Source organism: Hemibagrus wyckioides, linkage group LG29, assembly GCF_019097595.1.
Source record: "Hemibagrus wyckioides isolate EC202008001 linkage group LG29, SWU_Hwy_1.0, whole genome shotgun sequence".
Lineage (NCBI taxonomy): Eukaryota > Metazoa > Chordata > Actinopteri > Siluriformes > Bagridae > Hemibagrus > Hemibagrus wyckioides.
This window is the reverse complement of record NC_080738.1, coordinates 18,172,266-18,194,817: the sequence shown is the minus strand read 5'-3', so window position 1 is coordinate 18,194,817 and position 22,552 is coordinate 18,172,266. Positions and strand designations below refer to the sequence as shown.

At 37.3% G+C, this 22,552-nt stretch overlaps 5 protein-coding genes across 6 annotated transcripts; 4 read left to right on the top strand and 1 right to left on the bottom strand.

Moving 5' to 3' along the window:
* The first annotated feature begins 2,437 nt into the window (after nucleotides 1-2,437).
* Nucleotides 2,438-5,094, top strand: LOC131349330 (natural killer cell receptor 2B4-like). Its single transcript, XM_058384933.1, has 6 exons — nucleotides 2,438-2,587; nucleotides 2,675-3,010; nucleotides 3,245-3,541; nucleotides 3,843-3,955; nucleotides 4,043-4,117; nucleotides 4,248-5,094. Exons 1-6 carry the CDS (start codon nucleotides 2,503-2,505, stop codon nucleotides 4,323-4,325), a joined length of 984 nt encoding a protein of 327 aa, XP_058240916.1. The 5' UTR covers nucleotides 2,438-2,502; the 3' UTR covers nucleotides 4,326-5,094.
* A 586-nt stretch (nucleotides 5,095-5,680) lies between these two features.
* LOC131348938 (SLAM family member 7-like) lies at nucleotides 5,681-10,126 on the top strand. Of its 2 annotated transcripts, XM_058384185.1 has the most exons (7): nucleotides 5,681-5,817; nucleotides 5,899-6,234; nucleotides 7,904-8,239; nucleotides 8,474-8,770; nucleotides 9,075-9,187; nucleotides 9,278-9,352; nucleotides 9,483-10,126. In XM_058384185.1, exons 1-7 carry the CDS (start codon nucleotides 5,733-5,735, stop codon nucleotides 9,558-9,560), a joined length of 1,320 nt encoding a protein of 439 aa, XP_058240168.1. In that variant the 5' UTR covers nucleotides 5,681-5,732; the 3' UTR covers nucleotides 9,561-10,126. The 2 variants fall into 2 exon arrangements, with proteins under 2 accessions (XP_058240168.1, XP_058240169.1); XM_058384186.1 differs by lacking the exons at nucleotides 5,681-5,817; nucleotides 5,899-6,234 and adding an exon at nucleotides 6,683-7,822.
* Nucleotides 10,127-10,917: 791 nt separating this feature from the next.
* Nucleotides 10,918-14,147, top strand: LOC131348939 (natural killer cell receptor 2B4-like). The gene is made up of 5 exons (XM_058384187.1): nucleotides 10,918-11,156; nucleotides 11,244-11,588; nucleotides 11,840-12,136; nucleotides 12,209-12,489; nucleotides 12,618-14,147. The coding sequence occupies exons 1-4, from the start codon at nucleotides 11,072-11,074 to the stop codon at nucleotides 12,352-12,354; spliced, it is 873 nt and encodes a 290-aa protein (XP_058240170.1). The 5' UTR covers nucleotides 10,918-11,071; the 3' UTR covers nucleotides 12,355-12,489; nucleotides 12,618-14,147.
* Nucleotides 14,148-15,465: 1,318 nt separating this feature from the next.
* On the top strand, nucleotides 15,466-17,289 carry LOC131349143 (natural killer cell receptor 2B4-like). Its single transcript, XM_058384556.1, has 4 exons — nucleotides 15,466-15,587; nucleotides 15,669-16,004; nucleotides 16,281-16,577; nucleotides 17,264-17,289. Exons 1-4 carry the CDS (start codon nucleotides 15,503-15,505, stop codon nucleotides 17,287-17,289), a joined length of 744 nt encoding a protein of 247 aa, XP_058240539.1. The 5' UTR covers nucleotides 15,466-15,502.
* Nucleotides 17,290-19,237: 1,948 nt separating this feature from the next.
* Nucleotides 19,238-21,343, bottom strand: cisd2 (CDGSH iron sulfur domain 2). Its single transcript, XM_058384894.1, has 3 exons — nucleotides 21,155-21,343; nucleotides 20,341-20,555; nucleotides 19,238-19,728 (listed from the first exon to the last, which is right to left on the bottom strand). The coding sequence occupies exons 1-3, from the start codon at nucleotides 21,255-21,257 to the stop codon at nucleotides 19,639-19,641; spliced, it is 408 nt and encodes a 135-aa protein (XP_058240877.1). The 5' UTR covers nucleotides 21,258-21,343; the 3' UTR covers nucleotides 19,238-19,638.
* Nucleotides 21,344-22,552: the final 1,209 nt, after the last annotated feature.

Sequence of the window (22,552 nt, the reverse complement as noted above, 5' to 3'; positions counted from 1 at the left end):
GCCTGATTCTACCTTTCGATTCATGTTTTGAGTTTGGATTGTCTGCTTGTGATTCCTTTAATAAACACTTCATATGGAGTCTAATACACAGTACAACTCTCTCCATCCTCATCACTGCTCCACTCAGAGCTCTGATCATTGGCCTGTGTGGACCATGCCATTCTTGTTTTTAAAGGATTTTTGTATTTATTGTATAGACATTACTGCATATTACTCCACATGATCTTTATTTGGGCAGTACACTACAAGCATGAACCATATAAATTACACAACAATCTGGATTTATATCCATAGCAGCTTTACATTAAAGTCTGGATATACACTTAACGTTGCCACACTTAACAACGGTGGCAAGGAAAAACTCCCTGAGACAACATGAGAGATAAACCTTAAACGTGATTAAAAATAGAATTTAAATAAATAAATAAATAAATAGAAGTTTAGGTCTCTTGTATCTGAAGTCATTCCTTGTATCATGTAAGTTATAAAGTGTTCAGTGATTAAAACATCTTCAACTTCATCAGTCCTAACCTTCATCATCAGGATGTCCAGTGCAAGAGAAATCTGGACGTGTTTTCGGGGTGGGAGGAGGATACTCTGTTCCCGGTCATTCACAACAGCACTAGCCAATCACGTGCCTATGAGCATGAGAAGAGGGCAGATAGAGTTTTCCTTCGAGTGTGTTACTCTGCCCTGTGACACAGCATTAGCAGCAGTGCAAAAACATGAGGTCGGCTGGATTCACATGTCTCAGTGTCCTCATTATTATTATTATTATTATTATTATTATTATTATTATTATTATTATTATTATTATTATTATTATTATTAAGATAAGATAAGGTAAACCTTTATTCGTCCCACAGTGGGGAAATTTCCACGTTACAGCAGCAACAAAAGAAAGAAAATGCAAATATGAAGCAGAAAGATAAAGAAATCTATATAAATACAGAAGAAAAATAAGAATAACAATAATAATAATTTCACAAAAACACAAACAATTGCACTTGGTTATTGCACATCTTAAATTGTTGTTATTGCACTCTTGTATTGAACTGGATTTTAATTACACAGTTTAAGAATATCACATACAACAGTGTGTATTATGATGACAGGTTATTACACAGTTAGAACACAGTATAAAAATCAATATGAACAGTGTGTATTATGGTGACCGGTTCACTGAGAGCAGCTCTGATTGTAAAGTCTAATAGCAGTAGGGAGAAAAGACCTTCTGCATCGCTCCTTCAGACATTTAGGATTATTATTATTGTTTTGTTGTTGTTGTTGTTGTTGTTACAAAAATAGTAGTACAAGAAGGATTCAGTGATGTGTTGAATTAATACATCACAGAGTCTCTCTCCACTTCACCATCCGTTACTGTGGAGTTTTCTTCCTGTAAGACACAGCAGTAGATTTCAGTATCTGAATCAGGGGGAGACTTTATCACTTTATCACTCCTGTGATTTTTATACCAAATCCTTTTCTTCAGAAGTTTACCTCTTTATCTCTCTCTGCAGTGTGAGCTTTAATATTCACGTCAGCGTAAGTCAGTTCCTCAAATTTTTCTAAAAAATAAAGACACAAATCAGATGAAATGTTTCTGTACTTTACAGATCTAAAAACTAGTCAGTTCACATATTACAACTTATTTGGTATTATTGGAAGTATTTGGTAATAATAAATTTATTAGTAAATATAATTAAACTACTAAAAGTTGTGCTACAAATTACTGCAGGAAAAACACTGATGTAGGTTTCATGTTTCATTACATCAGGTTACGGTCTATTTGGCATTTGTACAAAGAAAAACGGGAACATAGAAACTGCAGCTCTTTAAGGTGAATGGTGTCGGTGCATGGAAGATTTTGTTACTTAGCTAGTTAGGCTGTTAATTTCACTCAGCCCTGTTTAATTTTATAGTTTTTTTTTTTTACTTTATAGCACAGAAAAATAATGACTAAAAACTAATCACACGAACTGGTGCCAGTCTGGTTCTTCCTGGTTTCTTCTTTTCTTCTCTCAGTTTCTTTTTCATTTCACTTCAGGGAAATTTTTTATTTTTCTTACCACTGTCTCTTTTGGTTTATTCTGGATTATGTAGTAGATGTAATAATAAAATGATAATGTACATTTACCATTTGTCCTGTGCATTGTTTAACTAGTGTACATTTAATTTAGATTAAACTGTTGTTGTTCTAGTTGGTGTAGAGGTTTGTGGTTCTCAGTGTTCAGTTCTCTGTCTCTCACACAGTAAAGGGGAAGTGGTGATGGACGACTACACTGCAAAATCATCACTTAATATTTTTTTGCACACGATTCTGCCCAATCTAATCTTAATGTCTCCATTAAATCTATTTGAAAAAAAACTGAAGACAGTGATACAGGACTTCCGCCTCTGTGGCTGTACAATGAGGAACATTAAAGACACTAAGCTAACAGTAAGGGAAGGTCGTATAGCGCAGCAACAGAACTGCACTGAACACAACATTCTTCACTGATAATGACGTTGAGGAGAAACGGAAACATGCTCCTGAATATTTTAACAGAAATCAGGACTCTCAGGACTCTTCTTCTCCTGCTGTGCTGTAAGTTTGTGTTTTTCCTTCACAATCACAGATCACAGTATAGTGTGTGAGTGAAATGATGAAGCTGAAGCTGAATCTGTGATGCAGGTTTACTGTGTGAAGCTGGAGACGAGACGGTCACACTGCAGGAAGTGGAAGGAACCACTATAACTCTCCATACTGGGATAACTGGAATTCAGAGTGATGCTCAGGTTCTGTGGCTTTATGGACCTAAGAAAGCAGAGGAAAAGATATTGAACAGTCAGGTGTTTAAAGGAGAAACTGTTACAGAAATCAGTGAGAGATTTAAAGAGAGACTGCAGCTGGACAGAATCAGTGGAGCTTTAACCATCAGGAACATCAGCAGAACTGATTCTGGAGTTTATTTATTACAAGTTCTTACTGGACGTTTCTCATCTAGGACTTTCAGTGTCAGTGTTTATGGTGAGTAAAAGTGTTTCATGTCTTCTTCGTGTCCATGATCCGTCCCTATGTTCAATCAGAGTTCAGACACCTTGGAGTCATAAAGTATAATCTTCTCGGAATACGGTCAATGGAAGAATTCTGCAAAATGATTTTTGACTAAATTTTCTAATTAGAAATAATATTACATAATAAAAAAATAGCAACCAGTCTGCTTCACATGACTAAAGTATTTAATCTGTTTCTGTTTCTTAGCTCCAGTATCAGCTCCAGTAATAAGAAATCAAAGAGGAAACCGAAGTGTGTTTTCCACAGAGCCGTGTTTCCTCCTGTGCTCTGTGGAGAATGGAGAAGATGTGAATTTATCCTGGTACAGAGAGAATGAGAGAATCTCCATCACCAATAACACAGATCTCAGTGTTCCCCTCAATCTCTCACTTCAAATACAACACCATGACGAGAACACTAACACTTACATCTGTGTGTCTGCAAACCCTGTCAGCTATAAAACAACTTCTCTCAGCATCACACAGCTCTGTTATCACAACTCAGGTACGTCAGTGACTCCAAACTCTCATCACTTTGCTCTAGTTAGGAAAAGAATAATGAATATTCATGATGGAGTGATCTGATTGGTCAGGAATATTGTTGATAACTGAAGTGTCTGTGTGTAAACTTCCTGTAGTGTAATGACATCATTCAGTGACATTTATATCAACCATAACATGACAAAGTACATAGAGGATTCATATTTCACTGATTTCAGGGATTTTAGCCTAAATATAATTATAATTATTGTGTATTGTAGTTATATGTTTAAGAATCAACATTTATAATATCATAATATTCACAGGAAAAAACGATCATTCTCCTTCACTGCTTCCTGCCCTGATATCAGCTGGAGTTTTCCTGCTACTAATACTAACAGGATTTGTGTGGGTTTGGCTGAAAAGAAAAAACATCAAGGCAAGAAAATGAATCTTTCTGTTCCAGTGTTTAGTTTAGTTTTTACATTTCTTATGTTTAAGAATTAATCTGATTTTTTGTCTTTAGCTTGTAAGGAAACTTGAGGAACTGACTTACACTGAGGTGAAAATTACAGCTCACAGTGCAGAGAGAGTTAAAAAGGTAAACATCCAAATCAAACTGTTGAAAATGATCATGATGTGAAATTTATTAAAGAAAAAAATCAGATTTATTTCACAGGAGTGATAAAGTCTCTGATTCAGATACTGAAATATACTGCTGTGTCTTACAGGAAGAAAACTCCAGAATAATGGATGATCAAGAGCAGTATACCTTCGTGATGTATTCAGCTGTGAAGAAACTCACATAATTCAATACATAATTATTTTTTATAAAGAACTTTAAATGATTTATTAATTTGGTCGTAAATACTCAGTGTGTATTGTGAGACATTTATATTTTTACATGGTGTTCGTTATGTTTAATAACCATTAGAAAGGAATTATATTTCAGAGTCTATTTTCTGAATCTTGTATGAACTAATATTGTTGTGTGTTTGTCTCGTCATGTCACACTCTCACTATATAATCATGATTAGTGACTTTATGGTTAGCTAAATTAATGTCACTCTTGTTGTTATTGTGTGATAAAAGTTAATATTCTGTATTTGTTTACTTTATTACATTATAAAAATGTTTTTTTAAAAACTTTTGACAGTTATTGCAGAAATATACTCAGTCTGTCTGTGGCAAAAGCACGTTAACAGCGTTTTAGTGCTTCATGTGCAATACAGAGTTTGACCACAAGGTGGAAGCAGAGCATAAAGAAAATCAGGATCAGAAATCCAGACATTTTAGTTGCAACCTTCTGTTAAGAATCTTCCAGAAATTTCTAGTCACGAGCTGTAATCAAACAACCGAATCTTTTTAAATGAATCTTAGAATTATTGGCACCCTTAATGAAATTAAATAAACCTTTATGATTTATTTGCACTGTTTGGTGTCATCCAGAAGTGGATGGATTCTCTTTCAGTCTGTTTTTTTTTTCTTTTTTTACCTGTACAGTGTTTAGATAATTAGACACAGATTCACATGTACCCCACGTGTTTGTAATGAACAACCTGCAAATACACACAAAAATATTAGCAGAGAAAGGAAATGTGAAAACAGTGACAGTTGTCCTAGTTGGTGTAGAGGTTTGTGGTTCTCAGTGTTCAACACTCTGTCCCTCACACAGTAAAGGGGAAGTGGTGATGGACGACTACAGTGCAAAATCATCACTTAATGTTTTTACACAAAGCCTGTGAAGTATTCAAAGGACCAGAATAAATAATGAGTTCATGCAAAAAAAACTAATTATTAATGTTGTTACTTCATAATCTTAATAATTATTGTCCAGAAGCAAATTCATCTAAAACTATATTATACTCACTAATAATATCTTATGATAACATTATATTCAGAATGATTTTATAGTGAATCATGATTAGTCCAGTTCAGTCTTTAGGATTTAGTTACTGAAATTTTCTACTACAGAAGAGAATTTTAACACTTATTTCCAATAAACAAATCTGAAAAAGTCATTTCATATCAAACAAAAGTCTCATTGATGAGAGGAAAGTGTGTAGTGAGCGTATATAGAGACTGAACACACTGAGACAGGACTTCCACCCAGCGCTCTGATGAATGTGATACAGTAAAGACACTAAGCTAACAGTAAGGGAAGGTCGTGTAGAGCAGCAACAGAACTGCACTGAACACAACATTCTTCACTGATAATGACGTTGAGGAGAAACGGAAACATGCTGCTGAATATTTTAACAGAAATCAGGACTCTCAGGACTCTTCTTCTCCTGCTGTGCTGTAAGTTTGTGTTTTTCCTTCACAATCACAGATCACAGTATAGTTTGTGAGTGAAATGATTAAGCTGAATCTGTGATGCAGGTTTATTGTGTGAAGCTGGAGATGAGACGGTCACACTGCAGGAAGTGGAAGGAACCACTATAACTCTCCATACTGGGATAACTGGAATTCAGAGTGATGCTCATATTGTTTGGTTTTATGGACCTGAGAAAGCGGAGAAAAAGATATTGAACAGTCAGGTGTTTAAAGGAGAAACTGTTACAGAAATCAGTGAGAGATTTAAAGAGAGACTACAGCTGGACAGAATCAGTGGAGCTTTAACCATCAGGAACATCAGCAGAACTGATTCTGGAGTTTATTTATTACAAGTCATCACTGAACATCTCTCATCTAGGACTTTCAGTGTCAGTGTTTATGGTGAGTAAAAGTGTTTCATGTCTCCTTCATATCTATGTTCATTCCAAAACTTCAATCAGAGGTCAGACACCTAGGAGTCATTAGATGTAAAATTATGGGAATACTATCAATCAAGGAGAAAAACAAAGTTGGGTTTCCTGATTTCTTTATTAACTGGACAGCAGTGTACCACTTGGATGGACTAAAGCCTTCACTTATTAGAAACAGTTTCCTTTCGAGGGAACTCAATGCTGCCTCTTTGCATAAGCAGTGTCTGAAGCTCTGTGGGGGTCATGTGATCAAATAATGGGTGCCTGCAAGTCCATGTAGGATCATCTACATAACATCACTCCAGCTTCTTTGTCTTCAGGAAGCACTCTGTCTATGATTTGGTGTCTGTCTGTCTTGTCTGTCAAAGATTGGGAAAAGAGTTAGATATAAAATACTATGCATTTATTATGTCTTCTAAAAAACTTTAAAGAAGTGTGTATCTGTGTCCACGCTATAACACAGCAAATGACACACATTCTCTTTGTTTTGTTTGTTTTGGTGACCATTATGACCACGGCTCTTAAAGAAAGCCGATCGTGATAATTGTAAGCATTTTCTTTTCTGTAAGCTCTGCTCTGCACCTCATGGCTCAGGTCCCACATCTGCCCAAAGTAGCATGTCGACTTCAGTCATAGGGATCACATGTTGAGTTGGAGGAAATGGAACACGAAACTCCTGACTCCTACATCTCTGCTTCCGCTTTGGGAGCTCGCGCTGTTATTTCTTCTGATCTGAATGAAATGTTGTTATTGTCTGCATCAGACTCTGAGGAGCTTGATGTGTATGATGATGAAGAGTGGGCTGCCACAGAATTGTCTCCTAAGGAGGAGCAATCAGTGGCATGTAAAGCAGGTTATTAGCAGAAAAAGGAAATGACAAAACTGTGACAGTTGCCCTAGTTGGTGTTGAGGTTTGTGGTTGGTTCTCAGTGTTCAGCTCTCCATCTCTCACACAGTGAAGAGGAAGTGGTGATGGATGACTGCACTGCAAAATCATCACTTAATGTATTTACACAAGGCCTGTGAAGTCTTAATCATTCTGTCCAAATTAAACTGTTATTGCTATGACTCAAATTAATCTTTTTTAAATAATAAATGTCCAGATTCAGATCGACAAAAATAGCAGTGAAAACTGTCACATATAAGAATGAAGTATGGAATAGAAGAGCTACCTGAGGGTCTTCAGCTCTAATGAACTGTTTGTACTGAAATTGTTCTAGATGCTTTTACTCCAGATCTTATAAATGTAATTTTAAACTTTATCTCCACTAAATACATCTGAAAAAGTTGTTTCATATCAAACTCATGTCTCATTGGTGAGAGGAAAGTGTGTAGTGAGCGGATAGAGACTGAACACACTGAGACAGGACTTCCACCTAGAGCTCTGATGAATGTGGGACGCTAAGCTAACAGTAAGGGAAGGTCGTGTAGAGCAGCAACAGAACTGCACTGAACACAACATTCTTCACTGATAATGACGTTGAGGAGAAACGGAAACATGCTGCTGAATATTTTAACAGAAATCAGGACTCTCAGGACTCTTCTTCTCCTGCTGTGCTGTAAGTTTATGTTTTTCCTTCACAATCACAGATCACAGTATAGTTTGTGAGTGAAATGATTAAGCTGAATCTGTGATGCAGGTTTACTGTGTGAAGCTGGAGACGAGACGGTCACACTGCAGGAAGTGGAAGGAACCACTATAACTCTCCATACTGGGATAACTGGAATTCAGAGTGATGCTCAGATTGTGTGGTTTTATGGACCTGAGAAAGCAGAGGAAAAGATATTGAATAGTCAGGTGTTTAAAGGAGAAACTGTTACAGAAATCAGTGAGAGAGTTAAAGAGCGACTGCAGCTGGACAGAATCAGTGGAGCTTTAACCATCAGGAACATCAGCAGAAACGATTCTGGAGTTTATTTATTACATGTTATTGCTGGACGTGTCTCATCTAGGACTTTCAGTGTCAGTGTTTATGGTGAGTAAAAGTGTTTCATGTCTCCTTCAGGTCCATGATCAGTCCTTATGTTCAATCAGAGTTCAGACACCTTGGAGTCATAAAGTATAAACTTCTCGGAATACGGTCAATGGAAGAATTCTGCAAAATGATTTTTGACTAAATTTTCTAATTAGAAATAATATTACATAATAAAAAAATAGCAACCAGTCTGCCTCACATGACTAAAGTATTTAATCTGTTTCTGTTTCTTAGCTCCAGTATCAGCTCCAGTAATAAGAAATCAAAGAGGAAAGCGAAGTGTGTTTTCCACAGAGCCGTGTTTCCACCTGTGCTCTGTGGAGAATGGAGAAGATGTGAATTTATCCTGGTACAGAGAGAATGAGAGAATCTCCATCACCAATAACACAGATCTCAGTGTTCCCCTCAATCTCTCACTTCAAATACAACACCATGACGAGAACACTACCACTTACATCTGTGTGTCTGCAAACCCTGTCAGCTATAAAACAACTTCTCTCAGCATCACACAGCTCTGTTATCACACCTCAGGTACGTCAGTGACTCCAAACTCTCATCACTCTGCTCTAGTTAGGAAAAGAATAATGAATATTCATGATGGAGTGATCTGATTGGTCAGGAATATTGTTGATATCTGAAGTGTCTGTGTGTAAACTTCCTGTAGTGTAATGACATCATTCAGTGACATTTATATCAACCATAACATGACAAAGTACATAGAGGATTCATATTTCACTGATTTCAGGGATTGTAGCCTAAATATCATTATAATTATTGTGTATTGTAGTTATATGTTTAAGAATCAACATTTATAATAATATCATAATATTCACAGGAGAAAACGATCATTCTCCTTCACTGCTTCCTGTCCTGATATCAGCTGGAGTTTTCCTGCTACTAATACTAACAGGATTTGTGTGGGTTTGGCTGAAAAGGAAAAACATCAAGGCAAGAAAATGAATCTTTCTGTTCCAGTGTTTAGTTTAGTTTTTACATTTCCCATGTTCATGACAATTAATCTGATTTTTCTGTCTTTAGCTTGTAAGGAAACTTGAGGAACTGACTTACACTGAGGTGAAAATTACAGCTCACAGTGGAGAGAGAGTTAAAAAGGTAAACATCCAAATCAAACTGTTGAAAATGATCATGATGTGAAATTTATTAAAGAAAAAAATCAGATTTGTTTCACCGGAGTGATAAAGTCTCTGATTCAGATACTGAAATATACTGCTGTGTCTTACAGGAAGAAAACTCCAGAATAATGGATGATCAAGAGCAGTATACCTTCGTGATGTATTCAGCTGTGAAGAAACTCACATAATTCAATACATAATTATTTTTCAAAAAGAACTTTAAATGATTTATTAATTTGGTCGTAAATACTCAGTATGTATTGTGAGACATTTATAACTTTACATGGTGTTCGTTATGTTTAATAACCATTAGAGAGGAATTATATTTCAGATTCTATTTTCTGAATCTTGTATGAACTAATATTGTTGTGTGTTTGTCTCGTCATGTCACACTCTCACTATATAATCATGATTAGTGACTTTATGGTTAGCTAAATTAATGTCACTCTTGTTGTTATTGTATATAAAAGTTTATATTCTATTAATATTTGATTACTTTATTACACAATAAAAATGTTTTTTTAATGCTTTATGTGCAATACAGAGTATGACCACAAGGTGGAAGCAGAGCATAAACAAAATCATGATCAGACATTCAGACATTTTATTCGCGACCTTCTGGTAAGAATCTTACAGAAATTTCTAGTCACGCGCTGTAACCATACAACTGAATCTTTTTAAATGAATCTTTGAAGTAAAAGAGTCATTTGTCCAGTTTAGTCAAAAACACATTTAAAGATTCATGGTTCATATTTCACAGCCTAAACTGATATATATAATATTATCTATGCTGAAAATAAAGCAAACTGAAATTAGAACATGGAATTGAACTGTGGGTTTTGTTAAGCTGCACACATTGTGTATTGTTCAGAATTATTGGCACCCTTCATGGACCTGAATAAACCTTCATGATTTATTTGCACTGTTTGGTGTCATCCAGAAGTGGATGGATTCCCTTTCAGTCTGTTTTTTCTTCATTTTACCTGTACAGTGTTTAGATAATTAGACACAGATTCACATGTACCCCACGTGTTTGTAATGAACAACTTGCAAATACATACAAAACTATTAGCAGAGAAAGGAAATGACGAAACAGTGACAGTTGTCCTAGTTGGTGTAGAGGTTTGTGGTTCTCAGTGTTCAGCTCTCCATCTCTCACACAGTAAAGGGGAATTGGTGATGGACGACTACTCTGCAAAATCATCACTTAATATTTTTACACAAGGCCTGTGAAGTATTCAAAGGACCAAAAAGATAATGACTTTCTGCAAACAAAACTAATTATTAATGTTGTTTCTTCTTAATCTTAATAATTAATTTCCATAAGCAAATTCTAAAACTATATCATACTCACTGATAATATCTTATGATGACATTATATTCAGAATGAATTTATATTGACTTATGCTTTGTCCAGTTTACTCTTCAGGATTTAGTTACTGAAATTTCCTACTACAGAAGAGAATTTTAACATGAATTTCCAATAAATCAATCTAAAAAAATTTGTTTGATATCAAACTCATGACTGATTGGTCAGAGGAAAGTGTGTAGTGAGCGTGTAGAGACTGAACACACTGAGACAGGACTTCCGCCCAGCGCTCTGATGGATGTGGGACGGTAAAGACGCTAAGCTAACAGTAAGGGAAGGTCATGTAGAGCAGCAACAGAACTGCACTGAACACAACATTCTTCACTGATAATGACGTTGAGGAGAAACGGAAACATGCTGCTGAATATTTTAACAGAAATCAGGACTCTCAGGACTCTTCTTCTCCTGCTGTGCTGTAAGTTTGTGTTTTTCCTTCACAATCACAGATCACAGTATAGTGTGTGAGTGAAATGATTAAGCTGAAGCTGAATCTGTGATGCAGGTTTACTGTGTGAAGCTGGAGAAGAGACGGTCACACTGCAGGAAGTGGAAGGAACCACTATAACTCTCCATACTGGGATAACTGGAATTCAGAGTGATGCTAACATTCTGTATTTCTATGGACCTGAGAAAGCAGAAGAAAACATATTCATTAGTCATGTCTTTAAAGGAGAAACTTTTACAGAAATTAATGAGAGACTTAAAGATCGACTGCAGCTGGACAGAAAAAGTGGAGCTTTAACCATCAGGAACATCAGCAGAACTGATTCTGGAGTTTATTTATTACTTGTCCTTAATGTCCTTGCTGAACATCTCTCATCTAGGACTTTCAGTGTCATTGTTTATGGTGAGTAAAAGTGTTTCATGTATCCTTCATGTCCATGTTCAGTCTCATAACTTCATGATTACACTGGGAAATCTAGGAATCCTGCTGTGGAGTAATCCTGGAAAATGATCTTCTACACTGAGTGAGAATTCTGCTGATGACATGCTGTTTAAATGTCTGAGCAGATAAGAAGCTGTTGTTTCTGTTGTATAATCAGTGGCTTTTATTCTGCTTTACATGACTAAAGTATTTAATCTGTTTCTGTTTCTTAGATCCAGTATCAGCTCCAGTAATAATAAATCAAAGAGGAAACCGAAGTGTGTTTTCCACAGAGCCATGTTTCTTCCTGTGCTCTGTGGAGAATGGAGAAGATGTGAATTTATCCTGGTACAGAGAGAATGAGAGAATCTCCATCACCAATAACACAGATCTCAGTGTTCCCCTCAATCTCTCACTTCAAATACAACACCTTGACAAGAACACTAACACTTACATCTGTGTGTCTGCAAACCCTGTCAGCTATAAAACAACTTCTCTCAGCATCACACAGCTCTGTTATCACAACTCAGGTACGTCAGTGAATATTGGGTTTTCACAATATATATTTTTCTACATTGATGATTATATCATAATCTTTACAGGTGAAAATGCTCATTCTCGTTCGCTGCTTCCGGTCCTGATATCAGCTGAAGTTTTAATATTAGTAATAATATCCATGCCTGTGTGGGTTTGGCTAAAAAGAAAAAACAATAAGGCAAGAAAATTCTTCTTGTTTCTGTTTCTGTGAGTTTAGGATAGTTTACTTGTTTGCCATGTTTAGAAGAATTAATCTGATGTTTGTCTCTAGCGTCCAAAGAAACTCGAGGAACTGACTTACACTGAGGTGAAAATTACAGCTCACAGTGGAGAGAGAGTTAAAAAGGTAAACATCTAAATCAAACTGTTGAAAATGATCATGATGTGAAATTTATTAAAGAAAAATCAGATTTGTTTCACAGGAGTAATAAAGTCTCTAATTCAGTTACTGAAATATACTGCTGTGTCTTACAGGAAGAAAGCTCCAGAACAATGGACGATCAAGAGCAGTATACCTTTGTGATGTATTCAGCTGTGAAGAGGCTCACATAATTCAATACATACTTATTTTATTCTTTTTTATTTTTTAGTTATAAAGATTCACTGTTTAAAGTAAACCACTGAGATGTTAACTTCAGATTTATTTAACTATGCAGATGGCTCCACTTACACTATGCACTGGGTGCCATACAGAACATGTGTCGCTTTATGTGACCCAGCTCCTGAGCTATGTCTCGTCCTGGGCTTTCCCTGGCTGCATCAGCATAACCCCGCACAAATTGGGCCACGGGGTTGGTTTCAGTCTGGGGGTCCCAGTGCCCCTAGTGTTGCCTCAGGGGGGCACACACCCATTTGCCCTGCAGGGTTATGCATCAGGGTTACACTCGGGGCATCAGGGTTATGAAGAACTGGCCTCAGTGCTTCAGATGCCTGATCCAGAGAAGCAGTTCATAATGGAGGTTGATGCCTCCAACATAGGAGTAGGGGCTATCCTGTACCAACAATCAGAGCCTACAAAGGAGCTGCATCCCTGTGCATATTTCTCATGGACTGACTCAGCCAGAGAGAACTATAATGTGGGGGGCCGCAATCGGGGTCCTTAATTTTCTAACTGGTTCAGAGTCAAATGGCCAGAGAGGCTGAAACGGGACTTGGTATGCTCCCTTCATTGCCTGTCCTCCTCCAATCCTGAAACATGGGTCAAAAACCTGATGTGGGTTAAGTATGCCCATAGCCCACTATGGCATTCGACTTTTGGCATGTCGCTTTTTGAGTGTGAGTTCGCCTACTCTTTTCATGTTTGCCGAGCAGGATGGGGAGCTAGGGGTCCCAGTTGCAGAACAAATGGTGGATCGTTGTTGTAGAGTCTGGCAGAGGGTCAAACCGGCCCTCCAGGCAGCCACTCAGAGGAGCACCCACACTATGAACCACAAAAGGTGCACAGCACCCACATCCCGTCAGGGCCAGAAGGTCTGGCTGGTGACCAAAGATCTGCCCCTGCGAGTGGAGTCCAAGAAATTGGCACCACGGTATATTTGGCCTCTTAAGATCTTGCAGCAGATGAATCCCTTGGCATACCGCCTGTAGCTTCCCTGCTCCATGAAAATCAACTCCACATTCTGTGTCCCTAGACTGAAGCCAGTTCTTTGTAGACCTTTGGTGCCCCCTGGCGACCCAACCCCTCCCCTTCTCATGGTCAGAGCCCCGGCTTTTACAGTACGGCAGATTCTGAACTACCAATGCACTGGTGGGACGTCAAGAATTTGGTCAATGGGGCAGGCTTCCTGTTTATTAGATATTTAAGTGATGCTCACATTCACCATGTTGTGAAGTATTCTCAGTTTCTTTGCTTAGCAAGCCTTCTTTATTGTCTGTATTGCATTAATGTGTATTCATTTGTTTTCCTCTTCATGGATTCGTGGATTTGTTAGCCACGCTGACTGTTTACCCATGTACTGACCTCTGGCTGATTCTACCTTTTGATTCTCATTTCCTGTTCGGATTGCCTGCTTGTGATTAATTTAATAAACTCTGCATATAAATTCTAATATGCCTCCTACAGTGGATCTCTTACACTGTCTATGTTCAGTCCAAAACGTAAACTACTGGGAATATGACCGATAGAAGAATCTTGGAAAATTATTTTTGACTGGAATTTCTGATAACTAATTCTGTTGCATAATTTAAAAAACACATCCATCCTGCTGTACACGAATAAAGCATTTCTGTTTCTTAGCTTCAGTATCAACTCCAGTAAAATTAATTTAAAGAGGAAAACTTAGTTGATTTTACTGATTTCTTTATTAACTGGACAGCAGTGAACCACTTGGCTGGACTAAAGTCTGCACTTATTAGAAACAGTTTATACCAAAGTCACTGGAAAAACCTTATTCAGTATATATAATAAATTCACTTGGAGACTGAAGATTAAAAATTAAAACACTTGGAATCATAAAAACCCTGATACTCATAATGACCATCCTTTCAACACTCAGTGCTGTTTGACTTTATACCATACAGCTGTAGAAGAGGAATCACTGTCTGATGTCACCCTGAAGAGGATGCTTTCCTTTTTCAGTCTGGTTCCTCTGAAGGTTCTTCCTCATGTTGTCTCAGGGAGTTTTCCCTCACCACGATCACCTCTGACTTGTTCATTTGGAATCTTGACTAGATCAGGATTTCTGTAAAGCTGCTTTGCAGTAATGTTTACTGTATAACTAATTCAACAGAGATACACGTTTAAGCCTAAATATAGGACTGATTTGTACCTAAATGTTTTATATAAATACTGACTAGTATTCACTGTCCATGTGTTTGTAATGAACAGCCTCCAAATACACACAAAACTATTAGCAGAGAAAAGAAAATAACAAAACAGTGACAGTTGTCCTAGTTGGTGTAGAGGTTTGTGGTTGGTTCTCAGTGTTCAACTCTGTCTCTCACACAGTAAAGGGGAAGTGGTGATGGACGACTACACTACAAAATCATCACTTAATATTTTTACACAAAGCCTGTGAAGTGGCTCATAAATTGTAAGAGTAAAACATGTAACAGCATGGCTACCTGAGGGTGTACAAACTTTTACTCAGTTCAGTTTTGGTTCTAATGAACTTTACTAAAATTACTGTCTCTCCTGTAAATGTAATTTAATCAAACAAAGAGCAGATAATTTTAAATTTTATCTTCACTAAATACATTTGAAAAAGTCGCTTCATATCAAACACACGTGTCATTGGTGAGAGGAAAGTGTGTAGTGAGCGTGTAGAAACTGAACACACTGAGACAGGACTTCCACCCAGCACTCTGATGAATGTAGAGCAGCAACAGAACTGCACTGAACACAACATTCTTCACTGATAATGATGTTGAGGAGAAACGGAAACATGCTGCTGAATATTTTAACAGAAATCAGGACTCTCAGGACTCTTCTTCTCCTGCTGTGCTGTAAGTTTGTGTTTTTCCTTCACAATCACAGATCACAGTATAGTTTGTGAGTGAAATGATGAAGCTGAATCTGTGATGCAGGTTTACTGTGTGAAGCTGGAGACGAGACGGTCACACTGCAGGAAGTGGAAGGAACCACTATAACTCTCCATACTGGGATAACTGGAATTCAGAGTGATGCTAAGATTCAGTGGATTTATGGACCTGAGAAAGCAGAGGAAACAATATTGTTCAGTCAGGTGTTTAAAGGAGAAACTGTTACAGAAATCAGTGAGAGATTTAAAGAGCGACTGCAGCTGGACAGAATCAGTGGAGCTTTAACCATCAGGAACATCAGCAGAACTGATTCTGGAGTTTATTTATTCCAAGTTCTTACTGGACGTTTTTCATCTAGGACTTTCAGTGTCAGTGTTTATGGTGAGTAAAAGTGTTTCATTTTGCCTTCCTGTCCATGTTCAGTCTCCTAACTTCATAATTACACTGGGACACCTAGGAGTCATGAGGAATAAACTGGGAATCCAGCTGTGGAATAATCCTGGAAAATGATCTTCTACACTGAGTGAGAATTCTGCTGATGACATGTTGTTTAAATGTCTGAGCAGATAAGAAGCTGTTGTTTCTGTTGTATAATCAAACAGTGGCTTTCTTTCTGCTTCACATGACTAAAGTATTTAATCTGTTTCTGTTTCTTAGCTCCAGTATCAGCTCCAGTAATAAGAAATCAAAGAGGAAACCGAAGTGCGATTTCCACAGAGCCGTGTTTCCTCCTGTGCACTGTGGAGAATGGAGAAGATGTGAATTTATCCTGGTACAGAGAGAATGAGAGAATCTCCATCACCAATAACACAGATCTCAGTGTTCCCCTCAATCTCTCACTTCAAATACAACACCATGACAAGAACACTAACACTTACATCTGTGTGTCTGCAAACCCTGTCAGCTATAAAACAACTTCTCTCAACACCACACAGCTCTGTTATCACAACTCAGGTACGTCAGTGACTCCAAACTCTCATCACTTTGCTCTAGTTAGGGAAAAAATAATGAATATTGATGATGGAGTGATCTGATTGGTCAGAAATATTGTTTATAACTGAAATGCCTGTGTGTAAACTTCCTGTAGTGTAATGACATGACAAAGTACATAGAGGATTCATATTTCACTGATTTCAGGGTTTTTAGCCTAAATATAATCATAAATATTGTGTATTGTAGTTATATGTTTAAGAATAAACATTTATCATTATATCATAATATTCACAGGAAAAACTGATCATTCTCTTTCACTGCTTCCTGCCCTGATATCAGCTGGAGTTTTCCTGTTAGTAATAATATCCATGCCTGTGTGGGTTTGGCTGAAAAGGAAAAACATCAAGGCAAGAAAATGCTTCTTCTTTCTGTTTCTGTGAGTTTAGGATAGTTTACTGGTTTACTATGTTTAGAAGAATTAATCTGATTTTTCTGTCTTTAGCTTGTAAGGAAACTTGAGGAACTGACTTACACTGAGGTGAAAATTACAGCTCACAGTGCAGAGAGAGTTAAAAAGGTAAACATCCAAATCAAACTGTTGAAAATGATCATGATGTGAAATTTATTAAAGAAAAAAAATCTGATTGTTTCACAGGAGTGATAAAGTCTCTGATTCAGATACTGAAATATACTGCTGTGTCTTACAGGAAGAAAACTCCAGAATAATGGATGATCAAGAGCAGTATACCTTCGTGATGTATTCAGCTGTGAAGAGACTCACATAATTCAATACAAAATTATTTAAAAAATAATTCCTTTAATTGGTCAGTAATGTTCGCTATTTATTAAATAACAACTGAATAATAGAAGTTGGATAAACAACATTAATATTCCTAATCTGTGTACTTCATTAAGCTAAAAATAAAAATACCAATAAAATTCACCAGAAGCAGTTTTGTACTTTAATCCTTTTGCTAATGCACTCCATTCTGGAGTAAAAGCTCATCAGCACCGTTTTTAATGCTTTAATGTGCAATTCACACTCTGACCACCAGGTGGAACCAGAGCGCAATTTATGAACTGGAACCGGAGGATTGTTCTACAAACAAAACACTCAGTCTTCAGTCAGCAGGTGTAATTCTTATACGTTTTTTTTTATTTGTTTGTTTGTTAAACACAGAAGACATTTAGTTTGAGATCAAATGTTCATATAAGACGTAGATCATTTCCTGACCTTTCCATCTAAATTTGTTAAACAATTTTAGACATCGCAGCTTTGTTTGAACCCACCCACTTTTCAGATGATCAGAAACAGTGTGAGTAATACATGTGACCGACAGGTGCTTCTTGTTGCTCAGGTGTGTCATGTTTGATTGATTGCTTAAACAGTTAATAGGTTTCACCTCTGGAGAATGAGTTAAAAATAAAAGCCTTTGACCTTAACCAAACTGTTTCCCCTCCTGATCAGGAGACGGGGAAAAAACACACACAACAACTGAAAGAAGCTGCGATACAAAACCGGGAAAAAGCTACAGAAGAGATGTAGCAGGTTGATGATGTGTGTGTCTCCAACTTAAAGCAGTTATCGCAGGTGAGGGATATGCAACCAAACATTCAACTTCATTGTCTTTGTGCAGAGAGCATGTACAGAGCCAATGAAATGCAGAAATGTTTTTGCATATCCCAGTTTATTAGGAAGCTGGAGTCAGAGCTCAGGGTCAGCCGTGATACGGCACCCATGGAGGGTTAAGGGCCTTACTCAGGGATGCAACCCCTTCTGATCAGTGACCCAGAGCATTAACTGCTTGAGCCACCACTTCCCCAATTTACTTTTTATATAGGCGTCTACATGCTCTGTGGTGCTTGTACATGTTGAGAGTCGATTAAGATAACACTGAGGCTTTGTTCTCTCTCTCTAAGTGTATTTCATGTAGTATCACACACTACATAGTGCACTACATGTCCAACAAGGAGTCGTTTGGGACTTACAGACCATCTGCACACTACAGAGTAACATACAATTCTATCAGATCTACAACTATCAAAAAGATCAACAGATAAACATCTTGTGTGTGTGTGTGTGTGTTTGATGTTCTTTAAGCCCACATGTTGATGCCATAGAGACATAAAACCCCGTTTTGTTATTTAAAAGTCATCACAGAATGTAAATCAGAGTCAAATGAGGAGCTGTATTTTACCTCCATCACCACCACAGTGCTATTGTTCCCTCTTTTACATGCCGAGCAACAAACCTGGATGTGTTTCTGTCTCTCACCTTGATGTATCCACACGTCTTACCTGCTGCGTTTGAAGCTTTCACACAGGGTTTATTGGACGGATGAGAAAAAAAAAAAAGGAAGAAAGACAGGATTGACGGAAAATAAACAGGAAATCAAGAGAAAAACAGAAAGAAAGAAAAAAGGATGACTTGTGTGGCTGAAATTATGAGGAAGTCTGAGCGTTAGACTCGTATGAGCGTCTTCACTACACAGCAGAAGCAGAAGTCGTGTAGCAGCAGAAGAGGAAAGTGTCATCGCTTAACACTTGAAATAAAGGCACCAAAAAATGTTGGAGTTTATCATCTAGTTATGAAGTACAGATCATGTTTAAATAGATTTATTAATGCAATTATCTTTAGCATGAGCATGTGAGCAAGAAAGTAAACAAAACACAACACAGAGTAAAGTTTATTTTTGTATTTTAATTTATTAGTTTTTCCCCCCTAATGCGATCTCGGTCCACTGTTTAACAAAAACACTAACGATTTCCTGATGATCAGCACAGTTTTTCTTAGTTTATGGCAATGTGATTCCACTGAAAGTTGTGGTCCAGTTCTATTGAACACAGCAAGTTAACAAGAACAGAAATATCTTAAAGCAGAACAAGATGAAATCTAAGGCACAAATTATTAATATTTCGTATACAAGTGACACAATGGCAAAAAAAAAGTCTAAACATCCCTCCCAAACACTATACAACAGGCTCACTGTAGAGAAAGACAATCATTTTCTACAAAGGTAAACATGAAAAAAAATTTTTTAAAAGAAGCAAAAGCTCCCACTGGAATAAAATTATCAGGGGATTATAGAATTTTCTTCTTGAGGATCAGAGGCCCGACGTTGTCTCCCGTCAGCTCGTTGTGCTTTATGTGTGATTTATCGCAAACAGGAAACTGAAACAGAAAAAAAACCCCAGAAAAATCAGAAATACACAGCTAATAATAAACAAATCAATGTCTTTCATGTCATTATAGATGATGAACCCGAACTCTGTGGAAGGGGAATTTCTGTTTATTTCAGTCGCAGGCTGTTCAGCTAGAAGAGGAAACTTAACAGTCTTCTGCGCTGCTGACATGCAAATCATCAGCACTGCTTCGGAGCAGAAAACTTCCTCATTTAGGATTTATTAGAAACTCTTTCGTTCCCACGACCTCCACTGACTGTTCCTCGCTAAAATTAGCGAAGTTACACGGCTAGCTAGTTGAGCATGTAGTTTCTGTAAATAAAAGTGTTCATGCGCCGCAGAGCCTCGAAGGATCTGCATGGTGACTGTGGTTGGTTCTTGGTGATTACTTTGTGACATCACAGTCTGAGATCTCATGTAGCTTCATGCCTCAGGATCAGATTTATTATATAATACAAAGAAAAACCCAAAACTTTATAAAGACAAATCGTTCTAAAGGGAACTGATGATGTATGAAGCAGTTTAGTGTGAATTTGATTCTCTACAGATTTGCTCCCCAGATGATTACTGTACTCGAGTGCGCTCTCTCTCTCTCTCTCACCGTTTTGGATCTCCAGCAGCGGCAGTAGCAGACGTTGGTGCTCCTCAGGTCTTCGATATCGATCTCATTCACCACTTTCGGGTTCTCCTTCTGGATCTTCAGGTTGATGAGGCAGTCTCTCTGTTTCTTCTTCTTGGGCAAGAAAGGCCTGATGGTCAGGTAACCCAGCAGAGCCAGTATCCCGAGCAGGGGGAGGAGGCGGAGCCACTCTGACACTGAACACACACACAGGTCAATCCAGAAAAGTAGTCTCCGATAACATTCACACAATAAATACACTGTGATCAAGTCGAGGGTCTATAAAGAAAGATAAATGTTTGACCCTCATTTGAAATTCAGCACAAGCCCCGCCCACTTTCTAGCGCGATCCTGCCTTCATTTGCATACCGCTATTTGATTATTATCCTATTCCACACACTTTCGAAGTCTTCGGTCCAATAACAAATATTTTTAAAATGTCTACTCCACCTTTAAAACGCAACGAGATAAAAATAATAATAATAAAAGTAAAGTGAAGCGAAGCAAAGTTTCTGAAAACAGCGATGCGATATGCAAATCCGCGACTATGAATATTTAATAAGCTGTCGCCTCATTTGCATATTTCTGCTTGCACACATTAAAGATCACTGTAAAGAGTAAACAAAGAGGGGGAAGAAAACAGCGTTTTAATGTTCTTAATAAAATGCATGCAGAGGAAAGAGAGGAAAGGAGATTTATTTCCTCTACATGTTTTTGAGCTGAAGGTAAAATGGAGCTGAAAGTTTTAGTTGAAGTGAAAACAAAACCCCATCATGATGCACACAGACACTCTCACCTGTGAGTCTCGCGAATCCTCCGATGGTGTCCGGCAGCGGTAACTTCTTCAGATATGCCGGAAGCTGCACTTTAATAATTTTGGAAATCGTCTCTAAAACCATCTTGAAGGACTTTCTTTGCGTGTCCACTTTTAAATTCACACCTAACAGCGAGACGCTTCCTGTCACTTTCTACGTCATGACGTCAGTTCCGCCACGCAGCTCGCGCTTTTCGCGTATCTCCTGCCACACGGACTGGACGCGCGAGCGCAAACTCCGTTAGAGAATCGACCAGTGTCGCGGACACGACGGAAAAACCGCCAACCAATCAGAGGCCACAGAGCTGGTCGATGCTGATTGGTTTAGATTATCTGGTAAGCCCCACCTTTTTTTTGTCATCGTGTCAGGGTCTGGTTGCCAGGTGCGCGTGAATAACCCTTTATCTAAATATATTTATATTTTAAAACGTATTCAAAATTAAACAATTTTATATATTTTATACTTTAGAGTAAAATAAACTGTATCGATATAACGTCTATAATTAAAAGCAAAATACATTTTAGTTCGATTTTAATTTTAATAATAACATTTGTTTTTGATGTTGATTTTTTTTATTTATTTGATTATGTTATTTGTAATTTAATAGGGTTTATATTATGATATGTATTATAAAATCATGTCATACATTTTAAAGTAAATATACTTTAACTATACTTTTACAGTTTTCACCCAGAACTGGCAACCAAGATATATAAAAATATATTAAGATGTATTAAAATATATCTAGCTGTTTTATGGACATTAATTGTCTTTTTTTTCCAACTTTCTATAAATCTCTGCGATTTTTTTCTGAATGTTTCCAATATTTGTTTTATTTAATTAACAAACCTCGCATGTTATATACACGCTTACGAACATGAAGCATGCAGTACACACGTTTGTACACGAGGCGGCGACATTTAGTTCATTTCTATTTAAAAAAAATATATTAAAAGAGTACAAATCCTTAGAGATTTGATTGCTTTTAGTTCTAGAGAAAATAGTGCTGAATCAATATAATGTTCCGTTCATTTTAAAAGAACACGAAGCAGTTTTTTTGCCGTAAAGTAAATGTTTTCCATGAATAATTCAGCTAAAAATCATATTTAACCGTCATTGGCCTTCATTATCCACAATCCTTTGCGCTTTTTGGGTCTTTTTCAGAGCTCCTGTATCGATAATTTCTTAGTTTATTTACACAGTTTTCTATAATTTATCCAAAACAAAAATAGCTTAATAATGTTTAATAAAGACTATAAGACGGAATTAAACACGTCTGTAACAAGGAACGTTAATATTGAAGCGTATTTTATTTAACACCCGTATTCAGACAAATCCCGCCTTCTGTGCTAGGATTGGCTGAGAGAACGTGAGTGGCT

Bases quoted from the DNA above. Each gene is read 5' to 3' on its own strand.
- LOC131349143 (XM_058384556.1), top strand. From the start codon at position 15,503: ATGATGTTGAGGAGAAACGGAAACATGCTGCTGAATATTTTAACAGAA. The intron at 15,588-15,668 runs GTAAGTTTGTGT...TCTGTGATGCAG, and splicing joins TCTTCTTCTCCTGCTGTGCT to GTTTACTGTGTGAAGCTGGA. The intron at 16,578-17,263 runs GTACGTCAGTGA...TGTGTCTTACAG, and splicing joins GCTCTGTTATCACAACTCAG to GAAGAAAACTCCAGAATAAT.
- LOC131348939 (XM_058384187.1), top strand. From the start codon at position 11,072: ATGACGTTGAGGAGAAACGGAAACATGCTGCTGAATATTTTAACAGAA. The intron at 11,589-11,839 runs GTGAGTAAAAGT...TCTGTTTCTTAG, and splicing joins TTTCAGTGTCATTGTTTATG to ATCCAGTATCAGCTCCAGTA. The intron at 12,137-12,208 runs GTACGTCAGTGA...TAATCTTTACAG, and splicing joins GCTCTGTTATCACAACTCAG to GTGAAAATGCTCATTCTCGT.
- LOC131349330 (XM_058384933.1), top strand. From the start codon at position 2,503: ATGACGTTGAGGAGAAACGGAAACATGCTCCTGAATATTTTAACAGAA. The intron at 3,542-3,842 runs GTACGTCAGTGA...TAATATTCACAG, and splicing joins GCTCTGTTATCACAACTCAG to GAAAAAACGATCATTCTCCT. The intron at 4,118-4,247 runs GTAAACATCCAA...TGTGTCTTACAG, and splicing joins GTGCAGAGAGAGTTAAAAAG to GAAGAAAACTCCAGAATAAT.
- cisd2 (XM_058384894.1), bottom strand. From the start codon at position 21,257: ATGGTTTTAGAGACGATTTCCAAAATTATTAAAGTGCAGCTTCCGGCA. The intron at 20,556-21,154 runs GTGAGAGTGTCT...GTGTGTGTTCAG, and splicing joins AGGATTCGCGAGACTCACAG to TGTCAGAGTGGCTCCGCCTC. The intron at 19,729-20,340 runs GTGAGAGAGAGA...TTTCTGTTTCAG, and splicing joins GCTGCTGGAGATCCAAAACG to TTTCCTGTTTGCGATAAATC.
- LOC131348938 (XM_058384185.1), top strand. From the start codon at position 5,733: ATGACGTTGAGGAGAAACGGAAACATGCTGCTGAATATTTTAACAGAA. The intron at 5,818-5,898 runs GTAAGTTTGTGT...TCTGTGATGCAG, and splicing joins TCTTCTTCTCCTGCTGTGCT to GTTTATTGTGTGAAGCTGGA. The intron at 9,188-9,277 runs GCAAGAAAATGA...TTCTGTCTTTAG, and splicing joins TGAAAAGGAAAAACATCAAG to CTTGTAAGGAAACTTGAGGA.